The following is a 21570-nucleotide window of genomic DNA, read 5'->3' on the forward strand; positions in this document are numbered from 1 at the left end:
TTACTATCAAGGATGCTCAGAGGTCTCCTAGCTCAGCCTGGGAAGCTCAAGGCTTCAGGGAAGACACAGGGAGGTGCAGGGGAGAGGGGGTAAGCTATACACTGGAGAAAGGGGCTAGGGACAAGCCAACGTAGGGCATTCAAACATAATGGGGGGAAGTGGACCCCAAGGTAGGGACAACAGCAGGATGCGCTAAGAGCACAGGAAGAACTGCTTTGTGTGTTCCCCCACATTCCTATGATGGCCATCCTCATTTGTCCCTAAGCAGCTCAGCACCCTTGTGCAATCTGCTACACCACTTTCTCCTGTGGGAGAACTGCACCTTTGGGGTTGGGCATCAAAGTTCTTGGAGTCTTTTGCTATAATCACAGTCCCTGTTCCAAGCCAGGGAACTCGCGGGGGAGCATTCTGTGCAGGAGAAACAGAAATGCAGCTCCTCTGCCCCTCCCCCTTCCGGTTGCTTTCTTATTGAGGCAAGATGTGTACCTGGGTATCCAACCAGGCAGCAAAGGAGGCCCTCGGATGAGAACTCAGGGACTGTCAGTGGTCTTAAGCTCAGGCAGCTACCAGGATCTCTCTGTCTCAGCAACTGGGTCAATTTATCAATGTTCTCTCAACAATCCAGCATCTCCCATGTGTGTACAGAGACTCCCAAAACAGAAGCAAAGCTGCCTGGTCCTGAATGTGCCCCAAAAGTGGTGTCTTTCCATAAAGATTTGTAAACAGGTATTGGTTTCTGGGACTATGATGAAAAGATGAGAGAGGGAGGAGTGGGACAGCAGCTCTGTTGATGTCCTGTTGATGTCCAGGAGTGATTGTTCCGGGGTGAGCTGGTCCTCACCAACCACCAGAGCAGGCCAGCCCCCAGCCTCGCCTCTCATGCTACAATCTGATACAGCCTCAAATTTAAGGCTCAGAGGTCAGGGAGCCAAGGGCATAAAGTGAGGATAGTGACTGGGGTCCCTAAAGGAGATTTATGGGATCAGGAAAATTGTAGGATCCAGGAAGACAAAACTCCATCAGGATATACCGACCTTTCACGGGCCATTCGGTGTGCATCACAGAGCACATTATAAAGGGAGAAGGAGTCTCCCAGTTTATGGTTACCCAGAGACCTGGAAAACTAGGGAAAGTCCTGTACACAAGCCTGTGCCGTGTCCAGCCTCCAGCAATAAGGGAAACAGGAGGGCCAGAAACTGTTTCTTCTCAGAAACAGGGCACAGATCATTTGAGGACTCCGCAAAGTGGCCCTCTCTGCCACTTGTCTTGCATAAGGAGACAAATTCTATCAGCAGACAGGCAAGGTCTTAAGTCCAAGAGGCTAGACTATGGGGGCTAAAGCATCATCATATTACAGGGACCTTGATGACAAATCACAGATATAAATCCTTAGGTCAGAGCTTCTGAAAAAACTTGTGTAAAAAAAAAAAAAGAAAGAAAGGTCTCAGCTCCAGGTCATCGGCCTGCGATGGGGGTGGGGGAGCTGGAGGAGGCACTCAAGGGTTAGGGGGTCACAGCCCCAGCTCCACCACAGAAAAAGTCTTTTCCAGCGGTGGCCGAGGCATTCAGAGCACAGCTACACCTGGCTGATGATCTCTCCATTCTCAGGGACGAAGACTTGCACAGGGGCCCCCTCAGGCGATCTCCGGAGCACACACACTGTGGGCGCCTGCCAGGGGAAGGAAGAAAGGACAAGTGGGTGTGAAGCAGGTGGAAGTGTCAGGACATCAACTCCCATTACAGCACCCTATCCCTTGAAGATACAGACCAGGGGCTGCCTCCTCAGGAGGCTCTATATTTCCCAGGAACCACTCTTTACCCATTTGCCACTCCAGGTTCCTTTGGAGTGTGACTGGCACCCTGACCTCCTCCTTTGCCCTTTCCTGAGCTCACTTTTCATCACCCTCCCTGTCTGGCAGGTTGGGATGGGCCAGGCCTAGCCAAGGACATGTCTGAACTTGCAGGAATGGAACAGCCCATCAGCAGGAGGGTGCAGCCTGGGACTGGGCCAGGGTACTACCCAACCTGGGATAGCAGCTGCAGCCCAAAGAACTGGTGATGGGGAGGTGCACGCAGCTGTGCTGCTGGGAATCTGGGGTCTCAAAGAAGCGGCACATCCCCTGCAGAGCCCTTGGTACCAGGGAGGGAGCATAAAGAAAGGATTCATGCATACTATGCCACTTCCAGAATGAAGAAACTGGGTCCATGGAGAGCAAGGTTGCTCTCAGACCGGTATCAGCATGTTCTCACCTATATACAGCCCCCTGACCTGGTCCTTGGCCTCTGAGAGGCCCAGATAACATTGTCACTTATCTGATATTAGCTGTGCATTGCCCTAATCATTTTGGTCTCCAAACTGTCCTATGAGATAAGGTGGGTTTTTTTTTTTTGTTTGTTTGTTTGTTTTGTTTTGTTTTTAATTACTCCCATCTTCCAGAGGAAGAAACAAAGGCTCAAAGGGGTTAAGTAATCTGTTCAACCATATAGCTTGTAAATAGTGGGACTGGAATTTGAGCCTGGTCGTCTAGCTAGAGGGTCTCCACTCTTGACTCCACCAGCTTCTCAGAGTGCTGCGGTGAAGGGGAGTCAGGGAGGAACTTGATGTCAGGCAATCACAGGTTCCAGTTTCCACAAACTCATTTCCAGACTCTCCCTTTGTCCCAGGTCCTCAAGTCGGGACTTTTCAGGGGCTAATTTGGCTTAGACTTTTGATTCCAAAGAAGCTTATCTGCTTTGTGGATCATCTGTGGAGCCATTAGGGGGGGAAAAGGCCTCAGTTATCTTGCGGGATCATCGCAAAGCGGTGTGTGCTCTGGAGCTAGAAGTGGCAGGCAAAATTAGCAGGCGCCGCAGGGAAGCGGAGTGTCTTCCAAAACCAAGAGGAAATGTTTTTCTTTAGGGCCTGATCCTCCCAGCTGGGAATCACCTCGCCACTAGGCAGCTAGTTGGATTTTCCATTCTTGGACCCGTTAGAAGGCAGCCCTTCCCTGCCAGCCGCCCCTCGGGCCTCAGGTCCATACCTGTGCCCGGGGCACCAGGGCTCGCCCGAAGCCCTCTCTCCCGGGGGGCAGGCTCCGGACCCGGAAAGCCCCTTGGCGGTCCAGCGACTGGGGGCGACTGTTCCGGAGGCGAGCCCGCTCATGCCACCACTTGAGCTCCTCGGAGACGGCGGCCTTGCTGAGCCCGCGGCCTGCGGGGCTGTCCTTCAGGGAGGGCGTGCGCACGATGCGGCTGTGGGAGGGCACCAGGCGCTGGTAGCGCAGCGGCGCGCCCTCCTCCTCGTAAGCAGGCCCCAGGGCGGCGCGACACAGCTCCCACTCGCCCGGCGGCAGGTGGCCCTCGGTCACCATCACATACCGCCCTGCCGCCAAGTAGCCAGGGGGCAGCAGCAGCTTGGGGTAGTGGGTGGCCAGCTCTCTGCCACAGGCCGGGCCCCACCCGTGGTGGCGGGGTGGCTCAGGTAGACAGAGAGGCCTAACAAAGATGTCAGGGCTGCTGCTGCCCAGAGAGGCGGGGTGGGAGATGCTGGAGACATCAGAGCCACTGTCTTCGGAGCAGGAGTGACAGGCGGGGTGGGGCAGCGGGGGCTTGCTCGGGGAGAAGCAGGAATCTGGCACCGTCACAGTGTAGTGAGTGGGGCGGCGGCGAGGAAAGGCGCTGCGACCTCGGCCCTCTGCACCTGCGCGGAAGGAATCCACCCTGGAAACGGAGAGGGAGGTGCCATGAGGTGGGGCTGGGGTAGGGGTAGTGAGGACTTGCACTGCAAGGATAATTAAAAACGGGAAGGCATTTGCTACACCATCCTAAGGCCAGAGCAGTGGGCACATGCAAGGTCTCAAGTCAACCATCTTCAGAGTAAATAAAAGAACTGCCTCCTAGCCTGATAGGCACATACTGCATATTCCTTCACATTGCTCTTGTGCCCTCCACACACCTGTAAAATGTAAAGTATGGTGTCTTCCCAACCTTTTCCACTCAAGCCAAATTAATACAGCTGTTCTTTAGTATCTGTGGGGATTGGTTCCAGGACACCCATTCAGCTTCCCACCACCCTGTGAATACCCAAATCCACGAATGCTCACGTTCCTTATATAAAATGTTGTAGCATTTGCATATAACCTATTTGAAGTATACATTCTCCTGTACACTTTAAACCATCTCTAGAGTACTTAAAATACCCAATACAGTGTTGATGCTGTGTAAATAGTTCCTGAGAGTTGTTGTCCCACAACACTCGGTCCAGGTTGCCTGATAAGCACACTTTAGATGCTTTGATGGTGCCTCAGGCCCTCAGGTGGGGTGGCTAATGCTGCCTGTCAGAACTCAGGCACTGAAACTTACCAGGTAACAAGGTGACTTGGAAAGTAGAATACAATCAATTATTATTCTTCCTATTCAATGCTTCAGAATTTGCCTACTTGCTCAAATTTATTTCCTAATTCCAAAATCAATAGATGTAGCATATTCATAATGATTTGGTGCATTCCCAGAATATAAAAAAATTTGAGTTGCTTTTTTTTTGGGGGGGAGGGGGGTACTGAACCCGGGGCACTTTACCACTGAGCTACATCCCCAGTCTGTCTCTCTCTCTGTCTCTCTCTCTCTCTCTCTCTCTCTCTCTCTCTCTCTTTCTTTTTTCATGAGAGAGGGTCACAAAAGGTTGCTGAGATTGGCCTCAAACTTCTGATCCTCCTGTCTCAGCTTCCTGAGTTACTGGGATTAGAGGTGTGGTGCCACTGTGCCTAGCTAAAAAAAAACTGGAGTTGTTTTAAGGGCACCTTCCCAGCTAAGGATGAATAAAGCCATGCTCTGCATTCTGGCTTTAGCTCTCAGACTAACCAAGGGTCCTATCCATGATATTATTTAGTGAACTTTTTTTGGCAAACTTTTGGTTGATGATTTTACTATTTAAAACGGGCCCACAAATACTGTTAAACTGTGTCTACAGTTTCTAAGCACAAGAAGGCTGCTTTGTGGAGAAATGAAGTATGCTACAGAAGCTTCATTCAGATATGCAATTATAATGCCACAGATCATGAATTCAATGTTAATCAAATATATTAAATAAGCTGTCTTTAAACAGAAACTCACACAAAACAAGGATATACATACACATACATATGTATCATATGAATATATAAGTGTGTATGTATATATATGTATGTGTATATATATGTGTGTGTATATATATATATATATATATATATATATATATATATATATATGAGGGGGGTGAGAGAAAATGTATATGATCAGTTGATGAACAATATTGTGACTAAAAGTTCACTGGAACCTAACCCTGAATTTCCACTAGAGACAATGGTTTAATATTTGCTAATTGAGTTTATAGTGATTTTAAAGAATGTAACTTCTGAAGATAATGAGAATAGACTGTATATCAACTGAGAAAGAATTGCCCACCGGGTGCGGTGGCTCACACCTATAATCTCAACAGCTTGGGAGGCTGAGACAGGAGGATCGTAGGTTCAAAGCCAGCCTCAGCAAAAGTGAGACGCTAAGCAACTCAGTGAGACCCTATCTCTAAATAAAGTACAAAATAGGGCTGGAGATATGACTCAGTGGGTGAGTGGCCCTGAGTTCAAACCCTGGTACAGAAAAACAAAAAAATTGCCCATTGTCAGGGACCAATAATAAGACAATTGTGATAGTATCTACCAGCACAAGAAATCACGATAAGGGTGGAAATCTTAAATCAAGTTATGCAAAACAAACAAACCAACCTGGAATCTTTGTTTTTGTTTGTTTGGTTTTGGTGTGTGTGGCAGGGTGGGGGGTGTTCTGGGGATCAAACCCAGGGCCTCATGCATCCTAGGAAAGGGCTCTACCAAACTGGCATCTTTGAAAGAAAACTTCTTACTTCCTAGGTGACTTACTTTTGGCTTCATTAGTTTGGTTGCGAAGGTACTAGGCATGTGTCACCCAGGGCATTCCACCTGTATCCTAAAGGCGGCTTCCCACCCTCCATCTGTAGCTCTGGTTGGTGGGTGTCCCCACATCTCTGGGATGAGCTCTTACCTCAGAGACTGCGACTGGCCCCTCCTCCCCTGCATCTCAGGGGTGGCTGGAGCACTGATGCGGCCCTGCCTCTGGCCAGGAACACTGCGGAGGGGGACCACATTGTAGGAGGCAGGCTCCAGCTGCCAGGGGCTGGAGGCAGTAGGCCCGTCCTGTGGTGTGGTGGCTGGGCTGCTGCAAAGGAAATGGAGATAAGTCAGTGACAGGAATTTAGGGTCTTGACAAGAGCAGAAGAATGGAAGCACAGTGAAAGAGGGCTCCGAGTCAGTGGTTCAAACTGCCAGCACCCTTGGGAAGCCTCCAGGACCCCACCCCATCACACAGCAATAGAGGGGTCTCCTCCACCTCTCCCCTCTTTTGTCTGCCCCGCCTGCTTCCCGCCCTCTTTTCCTCCTCACGCTGACCTGGACTCACTACTGGGCTCAGAAGACTTCCTAGGCTTCTCATAGGGGTGGTCGAGGCTGGTCTCCTTCCAAGGGCTGTTCTGGATCGGAGCCCGCTCCAGGCCCCCAGGCTCAGAACCTGCTGGTTGCAGTCCCTCCAGGCTCTGCGGTGGGAGAGGCCGGGAAGGCAGGGCTGGGGACTCTGGGGGAGGTTTTGACACTTGGGAGTCCTCTGCAGGGGTAAAAGAAACCTGGTAAGGACAGAGGCCAGGGAAACCGGCCCGACAAGAACCTCCACAGCCAGCCATGCCGGGTGCTCCCTCCCAGGTCTTGCTTGTCCGACTGCCCCAGGCCGTGGCTCCAGCCCCATACGTTCAAAATAGTTGTATTTTCCTTTGGGACTCACCCCCCACAACACACAGTCCTATTTTACACCTGCCTCTCTCAACAAACCTCCCTGGGCTGACTCCTCGGCTCACATTACCCTACTGTCTAACCTTTGCTTCAGGGCCATGTCTAAAGCCCGTCTCCTGTTTACCTATTTTTCTTACTCTTGCCATGCCCGAGTGCCCTGTTCCTTATTGGCCTGGGCACTCCCTTGGGCAGGACCACACCACCTTCTTGGTCCACCTTGACCCCAATATCTTCAACATTTGTAAATTCTTCACCTGTAGACATGGGTTGTGCGGCCTCTTCAGTACTACCAATGGCTGGGAGCAGAGGCCTCTTGGGCTCTGACTGGTTCTACTTGAAATAAAGCCCCAGGGTGAAGGCGAGACATCTGAGGCTGACAGGCTCTACTGGGATTCACCTCTCTTCACTTTGTCCAAAGGACTCACCTCGTAGAATGACAGATGGTCAGCAAATCCCTACCCTCAATCAAGCTCATACAGAGGCACACGGAAACCAATACCAGGCCTGTGTGAGACCCTGAGCTGGCACCCCTGCCTTCAGGAGCTTGCTAAACCTTCCACTCCCCAGTCGAAGTCCTCACTCGAAAATTCTGTCAAAGCCCCAGGGTCCTGCAGTAGGAGCCCAGTCTTGACTGGAACCCTCAATTCTCCCCTCTCACCTTCCTCTAGGAGTAGCCCATCAGACAGGGAGCTGTCATCTGAGGCACTGAGCTCTGGGAAATCAACGGCAACAGAAGAGAAGGAAGTAAGGAAATTAATGCATGGATATAAGTCATCAGCAACAGTGAACCTGACCCGTCTCCCAGGATAGCGCCAAAAGCCTAAAATACCCACTGGATGTTAAATACAATATTGTGAATTTATTACTTTGAAGCTAAAAAAAAAAAAAAATCAGAAGCCAGGGGCTAAGAGACAGGAAGCCTGATTTTAATCCTAGCTGTCATTAACTATACAACTTGAATAAGCCATTTCAGTGATCTGGATGTCAGTTTCCCCATCTGTTAAAAAAAAAAAAAAAATTACAAAAGCTAGGATTTCCTGGCAATGGAAGGGAAATGGCCGTTTTGGAAGGCCTTTGGGATGAAAAGAATTTTGCCAACTTTTCTATAGCCTTTTTTTTTTTTTTTTTTTTGAATAGGGGTACTGGAGATTGAACTCAGGGGCACTCAACCACTGAGCCACATTCCCAGCCCTATTTTGTATTTTATTTAAAGACAGGGTCTCACTGAGTTGCTTAGCACTTAACTGATACTGAGGCTGGCTTTGAACTCAAGATCCTCCTGTCTCGGCCTCCCAGACCGCTGGGATTACAGGCATGTGCCACCACACCTGGCCTCTATAGTTTTTTAACATCAAATATAACTCAACTCCAAGATCCCAAATCTAAGATCACCTGCATTACCAGCAGAAGAGAAGAACCAAGTGGGAATCTGAGATGTGGGACTGTGAGGCCAATTTAAATTGGGGTCTGCCCAGCCCTGAGGAAGGTTCTTCAATTGGTGATATGCAGAAATTTCTAGAGGAAACGGAGTGTGGCATCACTCAGGAAATCAGAGGGAATTTATTTTTGCCATTGCCCCAAACAAATGTAAGCTTTGAGATCTTGAGAGACTGTGACCTGGATAGAACTCACAAAACATTTTAAATTGTGTTTAACAAGGAAAAATGATGAATGACTAATGTTTCTACTGTGCCAATACTTTTCTAAGAAATATATATGTATTTATGTATATATATATATATGTGTGTATGTATATATATATATATATATATATATATATATATATATATGCAAATATATAAATATTTTATTCAATCCTCATTAAAAAAAAAACATAAGGTAGCTATTATTATTTCCATGTAACAGTTGAGGAAACCGAGTCTTGGAGGAGTAATGTGGTGCAGTTCAATCCACCAAAAGATGGTTGAGTCAAAATTCACACCCAGTTGTCTACAGTCTATCCTATTAACTACCACCCTCTCTTGGCTCTCCTATTAGCTAGCATCTAATGCATGGGCCATTACCAGAAAGTTCTAAGAAACGTAAACAGGGCCAACCATTTTGAACTCCTTTATAAAAGGAGTTGGCCAACACCTACAGCTCACACTCCAAATCTAGTCCACTGGCTGTTTTTACAAATAAAGTTTTATTGGAATGCATATACACATTTGTTTACTCTTTTGGCATTAACATGACACAGTAGAATAGTTGGGATAATTGACCACGTGGCCCACAGAGTTTAAAATATTTACAATCTAGCCCTTTATGAAAAAAAAAAATTGCCAATCTTTGATCTATAACTAAAACAAAATACAAACTACCCAGAGCAGTTCTTAAATTCTGCAGACTGTACGGTGCAAGGAGCTGGACTGGCCCCCACAGTAGCCAGCCAGCCAGCATTTTGCTTGGTTCATAGCTAGGCTTTGCTTTGGAGTTCAGCTGAGACAGCTTTTTGTTGAATTCTGGTTCCCTGCCTCTGTGTTTTTACAAAAACTTGGAGAATAAAGACGTATTTTTTACAAATGTCAAGTTGAAGGAATGATGGAACTCTTACTGCAGTGGCCAAGCAGCCCAACCCACAATCAAGTCCTATGTTGTGGTTAGAATACATGGTCCAAGGAAAAAGAACCGTCATTCCCAACACCCCTAATCTTCATATAATCAAGCAGATTGGTTTTATAGTCAAAAGATACTATGCAAAGAGGGGAGCTGAGACACATCGTCTTTGGAGAGGTGGGGGCTGGGAAGGCATCGATCTGACAAACAAGTGCTTCCTCAGGGCTGCTCACCATCTCAGCCCCGTTCCCTATTCAGGCTTGGCTCAACTTTGTCCTGCCCTCCATCCAGCTTGACCTTCCCTCACAGCAGCATACCCCAGGTGGACAGGAAACCAGGAAGACCATTCTTACAAACTCTGAGCACTCCCAAAGCTGCACTGTTCAACATGGCGATCACCAGCCGCATGAGGCTACACTCACTAAAATTAAATAGAAGTAAAAATTCAGCCAATTGGAGTGATGCACACCTGTAATCCCAGCAACCCGGGAATCTGAGGTAGGAGGATCAAAGTTCAAAGCCAGCCTTGCTAACTTAGCAAGACCCGATCTTAAAATAAAAAGGGCTGGGGGATAAATCTTATGGTTGGATGCCCCTGGGTTCAATGCCCAGCACCAAATATAAGTAAATAGATAAATAATCAGTTCTTCGGTCACGAAGACCAGAGTTAAATGCTCAATAGCCACATGTGACTTGTCACTACCATATTCAACAGCACAGATAAGGAACACTTTCATTGATGAAAAAATCCTATAGAGGGTATTGCTAAAGACTGGTACTGTCAATCAGCAAATGCATACTGAGCACCTATGTCATTACAGAGGCGTGTGCTGGGGGTGGTTCCCATCAGGTTCACCATAGTAAATTAGTTCAACACCTGACTGCTCCCTGCCACTTGCAGAGTACTGGCTAATTACTCTCACCTGGCACACTTTTCAAATTGAATAACCCTTGCATGAATACCAAAGGGGTGAGTGTGTTAGGGGGCTTTCTTTCAATTTTTTGCATATTTTTCCTTTTAATTCAAAATACTTTTTAACTACTATTAATCCTTCCCTCCCTTCTTTCTAGGTGAGCACGGCTGGGCAGACAAGCCACAGAACAGGAATTACTTGTCTAGAACGGCCTCCTTCTGAGCTCCCACGGCAGGGCACTAGAACCCAGGTCTTCCAGGCCCACATGGGGAAAAGGGCCTGAAGTTGGAGATCAGGGTCTCTGAGCCACACGGGGCGAGTCAACAGCTGTACCAGTCACATCCTCTGCACATCTTCTCCTGGACTGATGCCCTGGGAAGGTTTCAGAACCCTGGCTTCTGCATCCACAGAGGGTTAACCAGAGCCCCTAGCCTGCTCTTCATTCCCTACAAGGAGCATCATCAGTTGCAACAGTGGCAGCAGAGTGACACCTCACTGCCAACCCAGTGCTGGGCAGAAGCTCTCAGCAACTGCAGAACTCGTAAGAAGGGCTGCTGAGCAGTTGTGGCTGAAAGGGGAACAGGAGGAGGTGTTCCACTAGGACCGGGGGCATCTCCCCAACATGGCTCCCTACAAGCACAGAGTTGGTCTTTAGGGACTTCCTGGCCCAGTTTAGCAGCTGACTTTCACGGAAGATCCATTCCATTCCTGAGGACCCCAAGGGAGTGGAGTAGGAATGGAAAACATCTTTTCCCTTAAAGCCTTGGAGACTGGAGTACTGTCCTGCAGCCAAGCCAGAGCCAGTTGAATCAGAAAGAGGTCTGGCCACCAGGCCCTGTCAGCCCAATAGTCTCCTGGGTTGATTAGTCAACTGTCACATGCAAGTGATGACCTCCTTCTTTGCCATCTACTCCTGGTTACCAGAAGTGACATGGCTAATGCCCATCACACACTGCCTACCCTAAATTAGAGGCCACACTGGGAGCAGGTACTGAGATAACTGCCTGCCTGCGGCACGGGCATGGGGCAAGAAACCAAGTAGGCTTGGTGCAGGCTTCCATCCAAGTGTCCCGCCAAGGGAGGAGAAGAGCTGTGGCAAAGAGCCAAGCCGATGTGCAGAGATAGGAGCCTGAGAATGAGAGGGAAGCAGCCACTCTCTAAGCCAAGCCTCAGGTCCTGATCCAACTCTGCCCTGCAGTCACCGCCCGCTCTCTACTCCTCTCTCCTCTGATGCAGCCAGGGAGGTCTGGGAGCCCAGCAAGGGACCCGGGGGCGGGGCTGAGCCATGGGCATGATGCCGTGGGGATTGGAATGGAGGAAAGGAGGGCTGCGAGTCCTGACCTGACAAGCTGGATATGGGTCAGGGCAAAGAAAAACAGTCACACCTCAGGACTCAAAACCAACTATTGGAAGCTAAGCCAGACCGGACACACTGAAGTCACGCGGATGGCTGCTGGCGCTGACAGTTCACGAGGTGCCCCACAGCCACTCAGCTCTGAGGACCAGGGGCTCAGGAACTAAACTACAGGCACAATTAGGCAGAGAACGGAGGTGCAAGGATTCTACTCGTGGCCAGAGCTGTTGCTGCTACCGACAGGACTGTGAGGGGGTACAGTGGGGCTCGATTTCAGCACAAATGTCTCGTGAGTGGCAACGGCCTGAAACAATCCAGTAATAAGTGACAATCCAGTAATAATGGGGTCAGTCCTTGTTCTGCCTGACTCAAGCTGGGGAAAGCAGATCTACTCAGAACCTGGAGCTCAACACACCCAGATAAGCCAAGGGTGTGTGGGCCTAGAATACTCTAGTTGAATAAACTCTTGGATGAAGTTCAGGGTCAGCCCAAGGTAGTCTTCTCAGAGGTGGTGTATTTGGCAGGGGAGGAAATAGGGTGTTTCTAAGGAGATCAAGAAGAGTCTTTCAGCATGGATAGAGTTTGTTGGGACTACAGGAGGGTAGATATGGGGTCAAGGTGGACCCAGGAAGCAGGTCTGCCCAGCTGGAGCTGATGTTGAGCATTAAACGTAGTGCCAGGCCTGGAGAGGTACCAACCAACGGCAAACCCAGTGGCACAGAGCCACCGTGCCCACCACCCACACAGGCTGTGTAGGGCGAGTGTGGCAGAGGCCTCTCCAGGCAGGGGCTCACCTCGGCCCAGCGGGGGAACACTGGCGGGAGCGGGCTGGCTGTTGCGCCTCTCGCCCAGGTGGTGCTGGAGCTCCCGCAGCTTCTTCTCCTCCTGCAGGGCCATGTGCTTCCGCTGCCGGCGGGCCTGCCTGCTGAGGTTCTCCTCCAGGCACAGCCGCCGCGCTGCCTCGGTGATCTGCAGTTGCAGGGCCAGCTGGCGCTCTAGGCTGCTTAGGGGGTCCTGAGGGACAGGGCAAGAGGCAGGGGCTCAGGAGGCCATAGCAGTGCAACCCAGCCGCCTGGGTCCTGTCCCTAAGCCCAGAGCATGTAGTGGAAGCAGATAACATCATCCAAAGATGCAGAGCGGAGGGTGGAGCGGTGGCAGGTGCCCAGAGCCAACACGACAGTATGAGAGGTTGGCGTAGGCACCCACCCCAGCCTGCCCCTGCCAAGCCTGGCTGAGTGGGAACCCAAGAGGGACACTTTCCCTCCTGAGCCCAAAGGGTTGGGCAGGCCAGCCCATGGGAAACCATGCCATTCTCACCACGGGGAGGACACCCAAGGCCCGAGTCACCCCCACCTCCTTTCTCCTAAACTGAGACAGAGGACAGCCCTAGGGGCCAGAGCAACCTGTCTGAGCAGACAACCTCTCTGGGTTGGCGGTTGGCACTCTTAACTGATCCTCTGCCCACTCTGGGGCCCAGTGTCCTCCCTCGAGTTTCCAGCTCTCCAGCTCCTGAGGTGACATGCTTCTCCCTGGCAATCTGGGTTACCCAGGAGAGAGTACCTCTCAACCACATGAAGACAAGCACCCTCACGGGCTGCAAAGGGGTGGAGGAGGGTGATCCCTGTCTCTCTGTGGTCAGCCTTCGGGGAATGACAAAGAGTGAGGTTTCTGCAGTCCTTACCTCTCGGTGCAAGGCCCGCTCATCCAGCTTGTAGGCTGCTCCAATCCTGCGGCGGACCTTGGGGGCCTTTTCCCCAGGTTTGAGGGGATATTCTGCTGGCAAGGTGCCTGTCAGCTCCTGGGGGGGAACAAAGTCAAGCCTGGTCCCTCTCCACTCGCCCAGTCCTTGGCCAACCACTCACAGCCTGTCCACCAGCCTGTGCCTGGGCCTCCCCTTCCAGAGGTCCCTGGGACGACTGGGCCACTGGGGCCTCTGCCCACCACTCACCTATCCCATCATCCCCCTGGGGTTGTCTTCCCATCTTTAGGACGTCCCACACTCTTCCCCTTTTCCTTCACATCTCTGATCCCTTCCTTCAGAGGGCTGCACTGCCCCCTTTTCCAGTTCTCAGAGACACTCACATCTCCTCCCCCCGTCTGTAGCCCCTCATGGCCCCACCTTCCCTGTGCCTGGCCCCTGCCCATGTCCAGCTATCCTCTACCCTATGTCCAGATCAAATGCCATATCAGAGGGACTCTGGGCCCAGACTCGTGTCTAGATTTCTAGAATTCCCTTAAGAATGGGATCCCCCGAGTCATCTCCAGTATCCCAAAATATGACTCCAGAGCTCCTCAGATTAATTTAAATTCGGGGGATGGGGTCCGGGCACCGGCTGCTACCCACCGCCTCCCGAAGGCAGAGCCTCCGCAGCTCCTCCAGGCAGGCCTCCAGCCGCGCCTCCAGGGCCCTCTGCTGCTTACGCATGGCATGGGTCAGCTCCTTCATTGGGGAGACCGGGCTGTCTGGGCCTGCAGAAGCAAGGGACACAATCAGGGAAACTAAAGCGCTCAGGAAAGCCTTTGTTGAACACGAGCTGACCACCCCTGCGGGAGCACACACCCATACACACACACACACACAGACTCATGCCTGCCCACAGATTACAGGCTAGCTGCTGTGGCCTGTGTCCTAACCACAAAACACCACGTTTCCTTGGCTGTCCAGAGTGGCAACGTTACAGATCAGAGGGAAGGGCTGTCTTACCAGGTGACCTGCAGTGGGGGAGGGGCTGCATGTCAGACTGCCTCACCTCTTCCCCTTTTCCCCCAGACCCCATGCACACACACATGCCTCTCCTGTCCACTGTCAAGACTAGGTCCGATTACAGACTCAGGCCAAGCAGAGAGACAGGGCCTTAATACTGGCCAGATACAATGTTTCCAACCTCTTTTTTGGGGGGGTACCAGGGATTGAACCCGGAACGTTTAACCACTGAGCCACATCCCCAGCCCCTTTTTAAATTTTATTTAGAGACAGGGTCTCGCTGAGTCACTTAGGGACTCACTCAGTTGCTGAGGCTGCCTTTGAACTCACGATCCTCCTGCCTCAGCATCCCTAGCCTCTGGGGTTACAGGCGTGCGCCACCAATTTAGTAATCATTGGAGCTAAAGTTGAAGACTGCAGTTCCCAATTCCAGATAGGACTGAAACTCGAGGCCAAATCCCTTTTAGGGAAGAAAACTTCAAGTGTCCCTGAGGTTCCATTCCTCTGTCCCCTCCCTCCCAGCCTCCTCAGCCTGGCCAGCCCCTGGACCTGGGGACTCAGGACTCAGGGCTGGGGGGCCAGGGCAGTGGGATTTCCCCGATTCACTCACCAGACTGCAGGATGATGCCACTATCAGTGTCGCTGACCTCATCCTTACTCTCCATGGTGGATTTCTGGGAGGAGGGGGCACAGAGTAGGGAGGAGCAACACCAGTCGTGGCCTGGGACAGGATGTGTAGGTAGCCTGGAATTCCCCCAGCTTTTAAGAGAAAAGAGAACAATAACCAAAAAAGCCCTAAATAAATCCCTTTGGTTCCAAACAGAGCTCAGGAATAGATGACTGAAGACAGAAGTGATCAGGTCGGGGCACACTGAAGGTGCTCCGGAGGTCAGCCTTGCTCCCCATTGGGCCTCTTTCCAGAGAGATGATAAAATGGAGGACACAAGGAAGATGGGATGGGATGACAAAGTAAAGAGGAAGGAAAGGAGGAAGGGGGTCAATATCTTCATGGGCATCGCTGCCCTCAGCCCAAGAACCTGGGAGGCATGAGGCATGTCCCACTCACTGCCCCAGTGGGTGAGGGCACTTCAGGAAGTAGTTGGATACTGGACACTGGGCCAAAGCTGGTCTGGGGGCCCCAAAGCCCAGGTCACCCAGGTCTCTTTGTAAGCAGGTGCAGCTACTCTATGACAGAGCTGTCCAAAGCCCTGACATGACTCCTGAGCCACCAACTCCACCTAGAAGATTTCTTAAGGGGAGTCAGCCCAGGTGCCCTACAACCCACAGCCAGGGGAGGCATGAATTGTCAGGAGCTGGGGGTGGGGGCCAGTGACAGAGAGGAAGCTACCCAAGCCCAGGAAGGCCACCTGCTCCTCTGCCCCCTGGGGGTCAGGGGCAGCTCAACAGCACTTGAGTGGTATGAGTGCAATCCCAGTTGTATGTCACCCAGCGGGGCACCAGCCATCACCTGTGCCCTCACCAAATCCACACCCCCTACTCCAGGTCCCATCTGGCCAGAGTCTGGCAGCTGCTGGCTGGAGCAGGGGTGGGGAGGGAGGGCGGAGCCCAGGCAGGATCTGGAAGGAGAGGCTGGCCACCTCCTCACTGAGTCAGCCCGTTGAGCAAGAGTCCAAAAGTCCTTCCGAGTTTCTGTCGGGAACTTATCCTGCCGGCCTCTTGAGAGCACAGGGAAGGAGGTAAGCTCCCCTTCCCCCCACTGGGGAAGCCAACAGGACAGAAAGAGGCCTTGGGAAAGCTGACCACACAGCAAGCCAAGGGGACTGCAGAACCTCTGCCTATCCAGAGACAGAAAGAGCAGGAACAATGGACCTATGTTTATAGACCTGTGCAAACAACACCGCTTATCAGTGTGCCATGAGCAGCAACAATTAAAACCAGAACCCTGAAAACAATATGTACCTTGCACTTTGGAATTTCAATTTTCCAAGAAAGACTAGAGAATGTACGATAGAAGAAAAAAAAAAAAAAACGATTATGTGGGGCCTTTACAAACATATCAAAGAAAGAGATTGGCCATATATTCTGGGTACCCAGGGTGAGGAAAGGAGGGTGACTGTTAGCTCTGTACTGTCCATCCCTCCCTCTCACAAAGGAGCAGGTAGCTCAGCCCTCCTCCAGAGCTAGGCATCCTCTTACCTTCCCAGCAACCCTAAAGGGAAGGGAGCCCTCAGCCTGCAGGCCCCAGGAGGAGCTAGGAAGCTGAGAGCAGTCTCAGCTGGCACCCAGAGCCTTTTTGGACAAAGAGAGGAGTTCATATGGGAGGGGAAGCCATTAATTAGTCACACTTACAATTAATTATTAACCACTAAGGAGTTGCCTTGGAAAGTTGGGAGGACTCAGCCCCTGCTCCTCAGAGTGGGGACTTCCAGGGACTGTGGGGGGAAGGTGCCTCAGCATGTCTCCTCCGTCCTCCATCCCTCTCCAGGGGCCAGCCCAGTCCCTCACTGCCAGGGTCAAGGGGGAGGCACTGACACACTCGGTGGTCCCCATCTAAGGCTGGGTCAACTCTGGGTGCTAACCTGCTGCTCCACAGATAGCACCAAAGCCTTGGTTCCGGGTCGGTTGTGCCCGTGTTACCTGGGGAGTCACCTGGCCCTGCTGAGCCTCCTTTCCTCAGATGCACAAGGAAGAGGAGACAGGGCCTGAAGCCCTTCCTGGCTCCCTGGAGATGAATTTGTCCTCTTAGACAGTCTATGTACCCAGGAAACCAGGGAGCAGACCCCACCCCTGCACTGGCAGCTGTGAGGAACCTGTCCCAGACTCCACAGGAGCAGGCTCAGGCCCCACCCCCACCCGGAGGCGGGAGTCTAAGGTGTCTGAGGCTTTGCTATAGATAAAGGTGGTTCAGGTGACACCCCCCTCCCAACACAGGAATCCCTCCAAGCCCTCCAGGCCCTCCCGACCCTCTGGCCTAGCCCTAGCGCTGGGCCCTAAGAAGCAGCCCACCTGACCAGCGTCCTCAGAAAAAGGCAGAGGAGGAAAGAAGGGGTGCAAGGAGAGAAAGGGAAACTCTACAGCACTTCCTCCCAGGCAAGCCATTGAGGATCCCCCCAATCACAAATGTGCCCCCAAAGCCAGGTCCTGGACGTCTCTGTTCCAGCTCTTTGCTTGCCTTTTCTCTGGTGAAAATTAAGTCCTGGCCACAGGGACAGGCTCCCTGTCCAAGCTCACCGACAGCTCCCTATTATCCCTGGGCCCCAGAGAGGAGCTGGGGGGTTGGACAGGGTGGCCACTGCCTGAGCTCCCTCATCTCCGGCCAGCCTGCCCCACAGTCCCAGAGACCCGCTCTACCCTGCCCTACCCTCACCTGCTTCAGGGCTTTAGTCCAAGAGTTCCGGAAAGACCCCCTGCTCCCAGGTCAGGGGGGCATGGGGGCCTCACATGTCACCTCGGGGGCTCCCAGGCCACAGGTCAGCCACTCTGTGCTCTCTCTCTCTCTGACCGGCTCCAGTTCTCCACAGGCGGCTGGCTGCCCCTGGCTGACTGTCCCTCCCGCCGTCCCTCCCAGGCTGCTGGGCCAGGGGAGCCAGGTTGCTTGTTAGGACTTGAGTCAGAGGGGAGGAGCAGGTGAGCAAGTCCTTCCCTGAACTAATCCTGCTGCTGACTGTTGCCAGCAGGCAGGCCACTCCTGGGCCTCTGCACTTCCGGGGCCAGAGGGGAGCAGGGACCCGGGGCTCTCCATGAGGAATCCAGAAGGAACAGGGGTCCCAACTTCATGGCCACAAGGCCTCTAGTGCAATGTGCTGAGCTGTGGGACGCCTCAGCGCCCTCTTGACCTGCCTGGATCTCCCTGCTTTCTTTGTGTGGCAGTTTCTCTTTCCAGAAATCAAGGAATGTTAAGCCCCTGAAAACAGGGTAAAAAGTTCACTGTCTGTGGCTAATACCAGCAAGAAATTTACAAACCGACAGGGAAGGTCATTGCTGTTCCCCGTAAACTGAAATGGAGACCCTATCCTGAGTGTTGGCTCTTCCAAATTAGGATTTTAAAACCTCAGGCTGAAGCTGGGGGCCATGGTGTGCCTGTGGTCCCAGCACTTGGGAGGCTGAGGCAGGAGGATCACTTGAGCCCAGGAGTTTGAGGCCAACTTGAACAACACAGTGAGACCTCCATGACCCCAAGCCTTTAGTGCACTCCTCAAATGCAAGGGACAAAAGTGGAACTGTTCTGTACAAAATAATAAGCCTCTAGGTCTCCCATTTTATTGACTCTCAAACAAATGGCAATCTATTTGGAATCCAGCCTATTTTAAAGGGGGAAGGAGGCCTAGGCTGACCCTTGCAGGTGGAGATATGCTACAGTCTAGGGCTGTGCCCTGAGTCTTCATCCCATTACCTCCCCTCCCTCAGCCCCCAGATCTTTCCACCATGCAGTTCGAAGATCCCAGCCCTTAACACCTGTCTAGATCCCTCTCTTCCCACACCCGTAAGCACCCCTGTCTCTGACACCCTCCCACCCACTGCCCCCAACCCCCAGTGCAGGAATGACTGGATTCTCTCATCAAGCATCTCCTGTGAAGCAAACTCTATCACAGAGTCTGCCACCTCCCCTTCCCCTTCCCTGGCACGCCCCCACTCTTTCTCATTCCTGTACACACCCTCTTTCCAAACAACACTAGCCCCAGAGTCCTACAGGCTGACCACCTCCTCCTCTAAAAGGCTAAGAGGCCCTCACAGGGGACAGTCCCTCCCCAGGGTAGGATGCATGCTCTCTGGGCCTCCCAAAGAACCTTTAGCCCTTCCCTCGCCCAGCCCTCCACAAAGCGGCAGTGGCTCCCCAGCCCCCTACAGGTTTGTACTTTCTTCCAATGTCAAACAAAAAAGGGTTGACTCTGGGCATAAGCAGCCCTTCTTCTGCCTTGCCCATCCCCCCAGATCCAAGTGAAGAGGATGGTGGAAGTTTCTAGAATCATCTCATAGTTCAAAATTTTTAATGCATAAAGTAAAATTAAGAGAATCACTAAGAGAACCAATTATATTGAGATACAGTTCTAAAATCAGAAAACCATAACAACATACATGCTTCTTTATTAACATTAAATATCCAGCAGTGGATAATTTCATGCACTTTCCTATTGACAGTGTCAACAGCCTTCCAGGATAGCCGCAGAAGCTGCGATGTGATATGGAGTGGGGAATCCTGTTAATGGCAATGGATTGCGTTTGCAATCCTCTGCGTTCTCTCCACAGATGTCTTGGTGCCCTCCAGTTGCTCACCGAGTTCAGGGAAGAGAGGGAATTCAGCTAAGGCCTGTGCACACCCAGACATAAATCCTTAACTTGTCTTCCAGGGAAAACCTTCAGGCCTTTCGCAAATGATTCTTATGATTTGGAACAAGCTTTCAAAGAATGGACGTGAGCAGAAGACAAATCCTCTGGTCAATGATGTCACCAGCTCAAAATCCTCTGAGCAGGACATAATTACCCACCCCCCCAAAGAGGCGTGCCTTCCAATCAGCAAGAAACATCTCCTTCTCCCTTCCTATAAATCCCCCCACTACCAGTTGATCAGGAATGCAGATTTGAACTTAAACAGTTCCTGGCCTCCTTGCTGATGGGCCATGAAATGAAGCTTTCTATTTTACAAAACTCTGCTGTCATAGAATTGTCAGCTATGTGTGTTGGGCAGCAAGCCCTTACTCAAATAACAAAAGTACAGACTGACCAGTTTGCATTGAACCTTGGAAATTCTAGAAGAAACCTTGCTACCCCAAATTTACACCCAACAGATTCTAGGGTTTGGAATGAGCCTGGCAAACCCATCTTGCCACCAAGAACCTGGGAACGGGCTGATTGCCATGACAAACAACTCAAAACACCAGGGGTAATGTGGGCACTCCAGCTTGGAATTTGGAACCCAGAACCCCACTTGGGCCAGGCTAGGAGTCAGGAACTGACGCTGTAGCCTCAAATCCCAGGGCACCATCACCAAGATCACCAGCAGGTGAGGAAGTGGGGTTTCCTTGCATGGTGTTATAGTTCTTGGAATCTGGCCTTGGTGGACAAGAGCCTTCCCTCAGGATAAGAAAAACTGCTTTAGGATTTCATTTGCTTAAAAAAAAAAAAAATCAAGTCCTGAGTCAGAAACATCCACAACTCTGTAGCCCCACAGCTCTGTCATGTCTTTTCAAAGTTCCTTGTATGAAGTTTATTCGGATATGCTAGGATCCAAAATTTTTCAAACCATCCTACCATCTCCACACCCCCTCATAAACACTTCTGAATTTTCACTAAATGAATTAACAAGTCCATGATCAGATACTACAGCTAACAGTGGGAAAAAGAGGAAGGGAAATAGCCCAGAACCCTCCAGGCAAGAAATGGGAGATGTGTTTTCTTTCTCCACTCTCCTCCCTGCCCACTGGGAAAGGTGTTCGCCTCCACGGGGCAATAGTGGAGTGAGTGGGCTGGGACGGGGGAACTCCGGGGTAGCAGGAATGAGCCCTGAAACCAGACCTCTAGGCTTCCAGTAAAAAGCCCCTTTGTCCTGTCCACCCCGCTCCCCTCCCCCACCGCGCCCTCTACTTCCAGGCCGGCCTGAGACTTTGCTCCTTTTGTTCGACTGTGTCTGGCTTCCCGGAACCTGGCCAGGAGATCCACAGGCAGGGGGAAGGTGGAAGGAGAAAGGTTGCGGATTTGCAGACATGCATTTTTTGAGAGTTCAGAATTCCCGCCCCCTTGATATAATTACCGCATTCCCGGTAAGACCCCCCGACTGCGCAAAGGATGAAGACCGTGGTTCAGTGGCTTGATCCCCCTAGTTCACGCGCGCTGGGTCCCCCCTAAGTTTTCCCCTTACCTGTCCCATGGAGCTCTGGCGCCTCCCGCCTGCCCCGGTGCCCCCCGCGCCCGCCTCGCAGCTTCAGGACCTGTTTGTCCGGGCCATCTTCCCACTCCCCAAGACTGCCCCCGGACTTCCCTCCTCCCCGGAGGTATTTCATTTAACTTCGGCATTTGCAGCATCCCAAATGTTAAAGATCCCAAGACATCTGTCCCCTGGGGCATACCAAGGACCCGAGGAAAGAGGGGAAGATAGAGGAAGGGACTCGAGATTCTGATCCAAGAGTCGGAGCGGGGCCTCATGTTGGGGTGGGAAGGAGCTGATGGGGATAGGTGTCCTGTGGGAGCAGCAGCTCCAGGGGGGAGGCTGTCCCCCTTCTTCCGCCTCCGGACGCCAGCCAAGCGGGACAC

General features: G+C 51.7%; 1 protein-coding gene across 3 annotated transcripts; it reads right to left on the reverse strand.

Moving 5' to 3' along the window:
- Positions 1–1576: 1576 nt before the first annotated feature.
- Inava (innate immunity activator) lies at positions 1577–21357 on the reverse strand. 3 transcript variants are annotated; one of them, XM_071619741.1, is made up of 11 exons: positions 21179–21357; positions 19024–19026; positions 14972–15120; positions 14002–14126; positions 13339–13455; positions 12452–12671; positions 7492–7545; positions 6441–6651; positions 6037–6210; positions 3021–3699; positions 1577–1669 (listed from the first exon to the last, which is right to left on the reverse strand). In XM_071619741.1, the coding sequence occupies exons 1-11, from the start codon at positions 21340–21342 to the stop codon at positions 1577–1579; spliced, it is 1989 nt and encodes a 662-aa protein (XP_071475842.1). In that variant the 5' UTR covers positions 21343–21357. The 3 variants fall into 3 exon arrangements, with proteins under 3 accessions (XP_071475842.1, XP_027801517.2, XP_027801519.1); XM_027945716.2 differs by lacking the exon at positions 19024–19026; XM_027945718.2 differs by lacking the exons at positions 19024–19026; positions 21179–21357 and having other exon boundaries at positions 3081–3699; positions 14972–15026.
- Between the last annotated feature and the right edge of the window lie 213 nt (positions 21358–21570).

Source organism: Marmota flaviventris, chromosome 12 (assembly GCF_047511675.1).
Source record: "Marmota flaviventris isolate mMarFla1 chromosome 12, mMarFla1.hap1, whole genome shotgun sequence".
Classification (NCBI taxonomy): domain Eukaryota; kingdom Metazoa; phylum Chordata; class Mammalia; order Rodentia; family Sciuridae; genus Marmota; species Marmota flaviventris.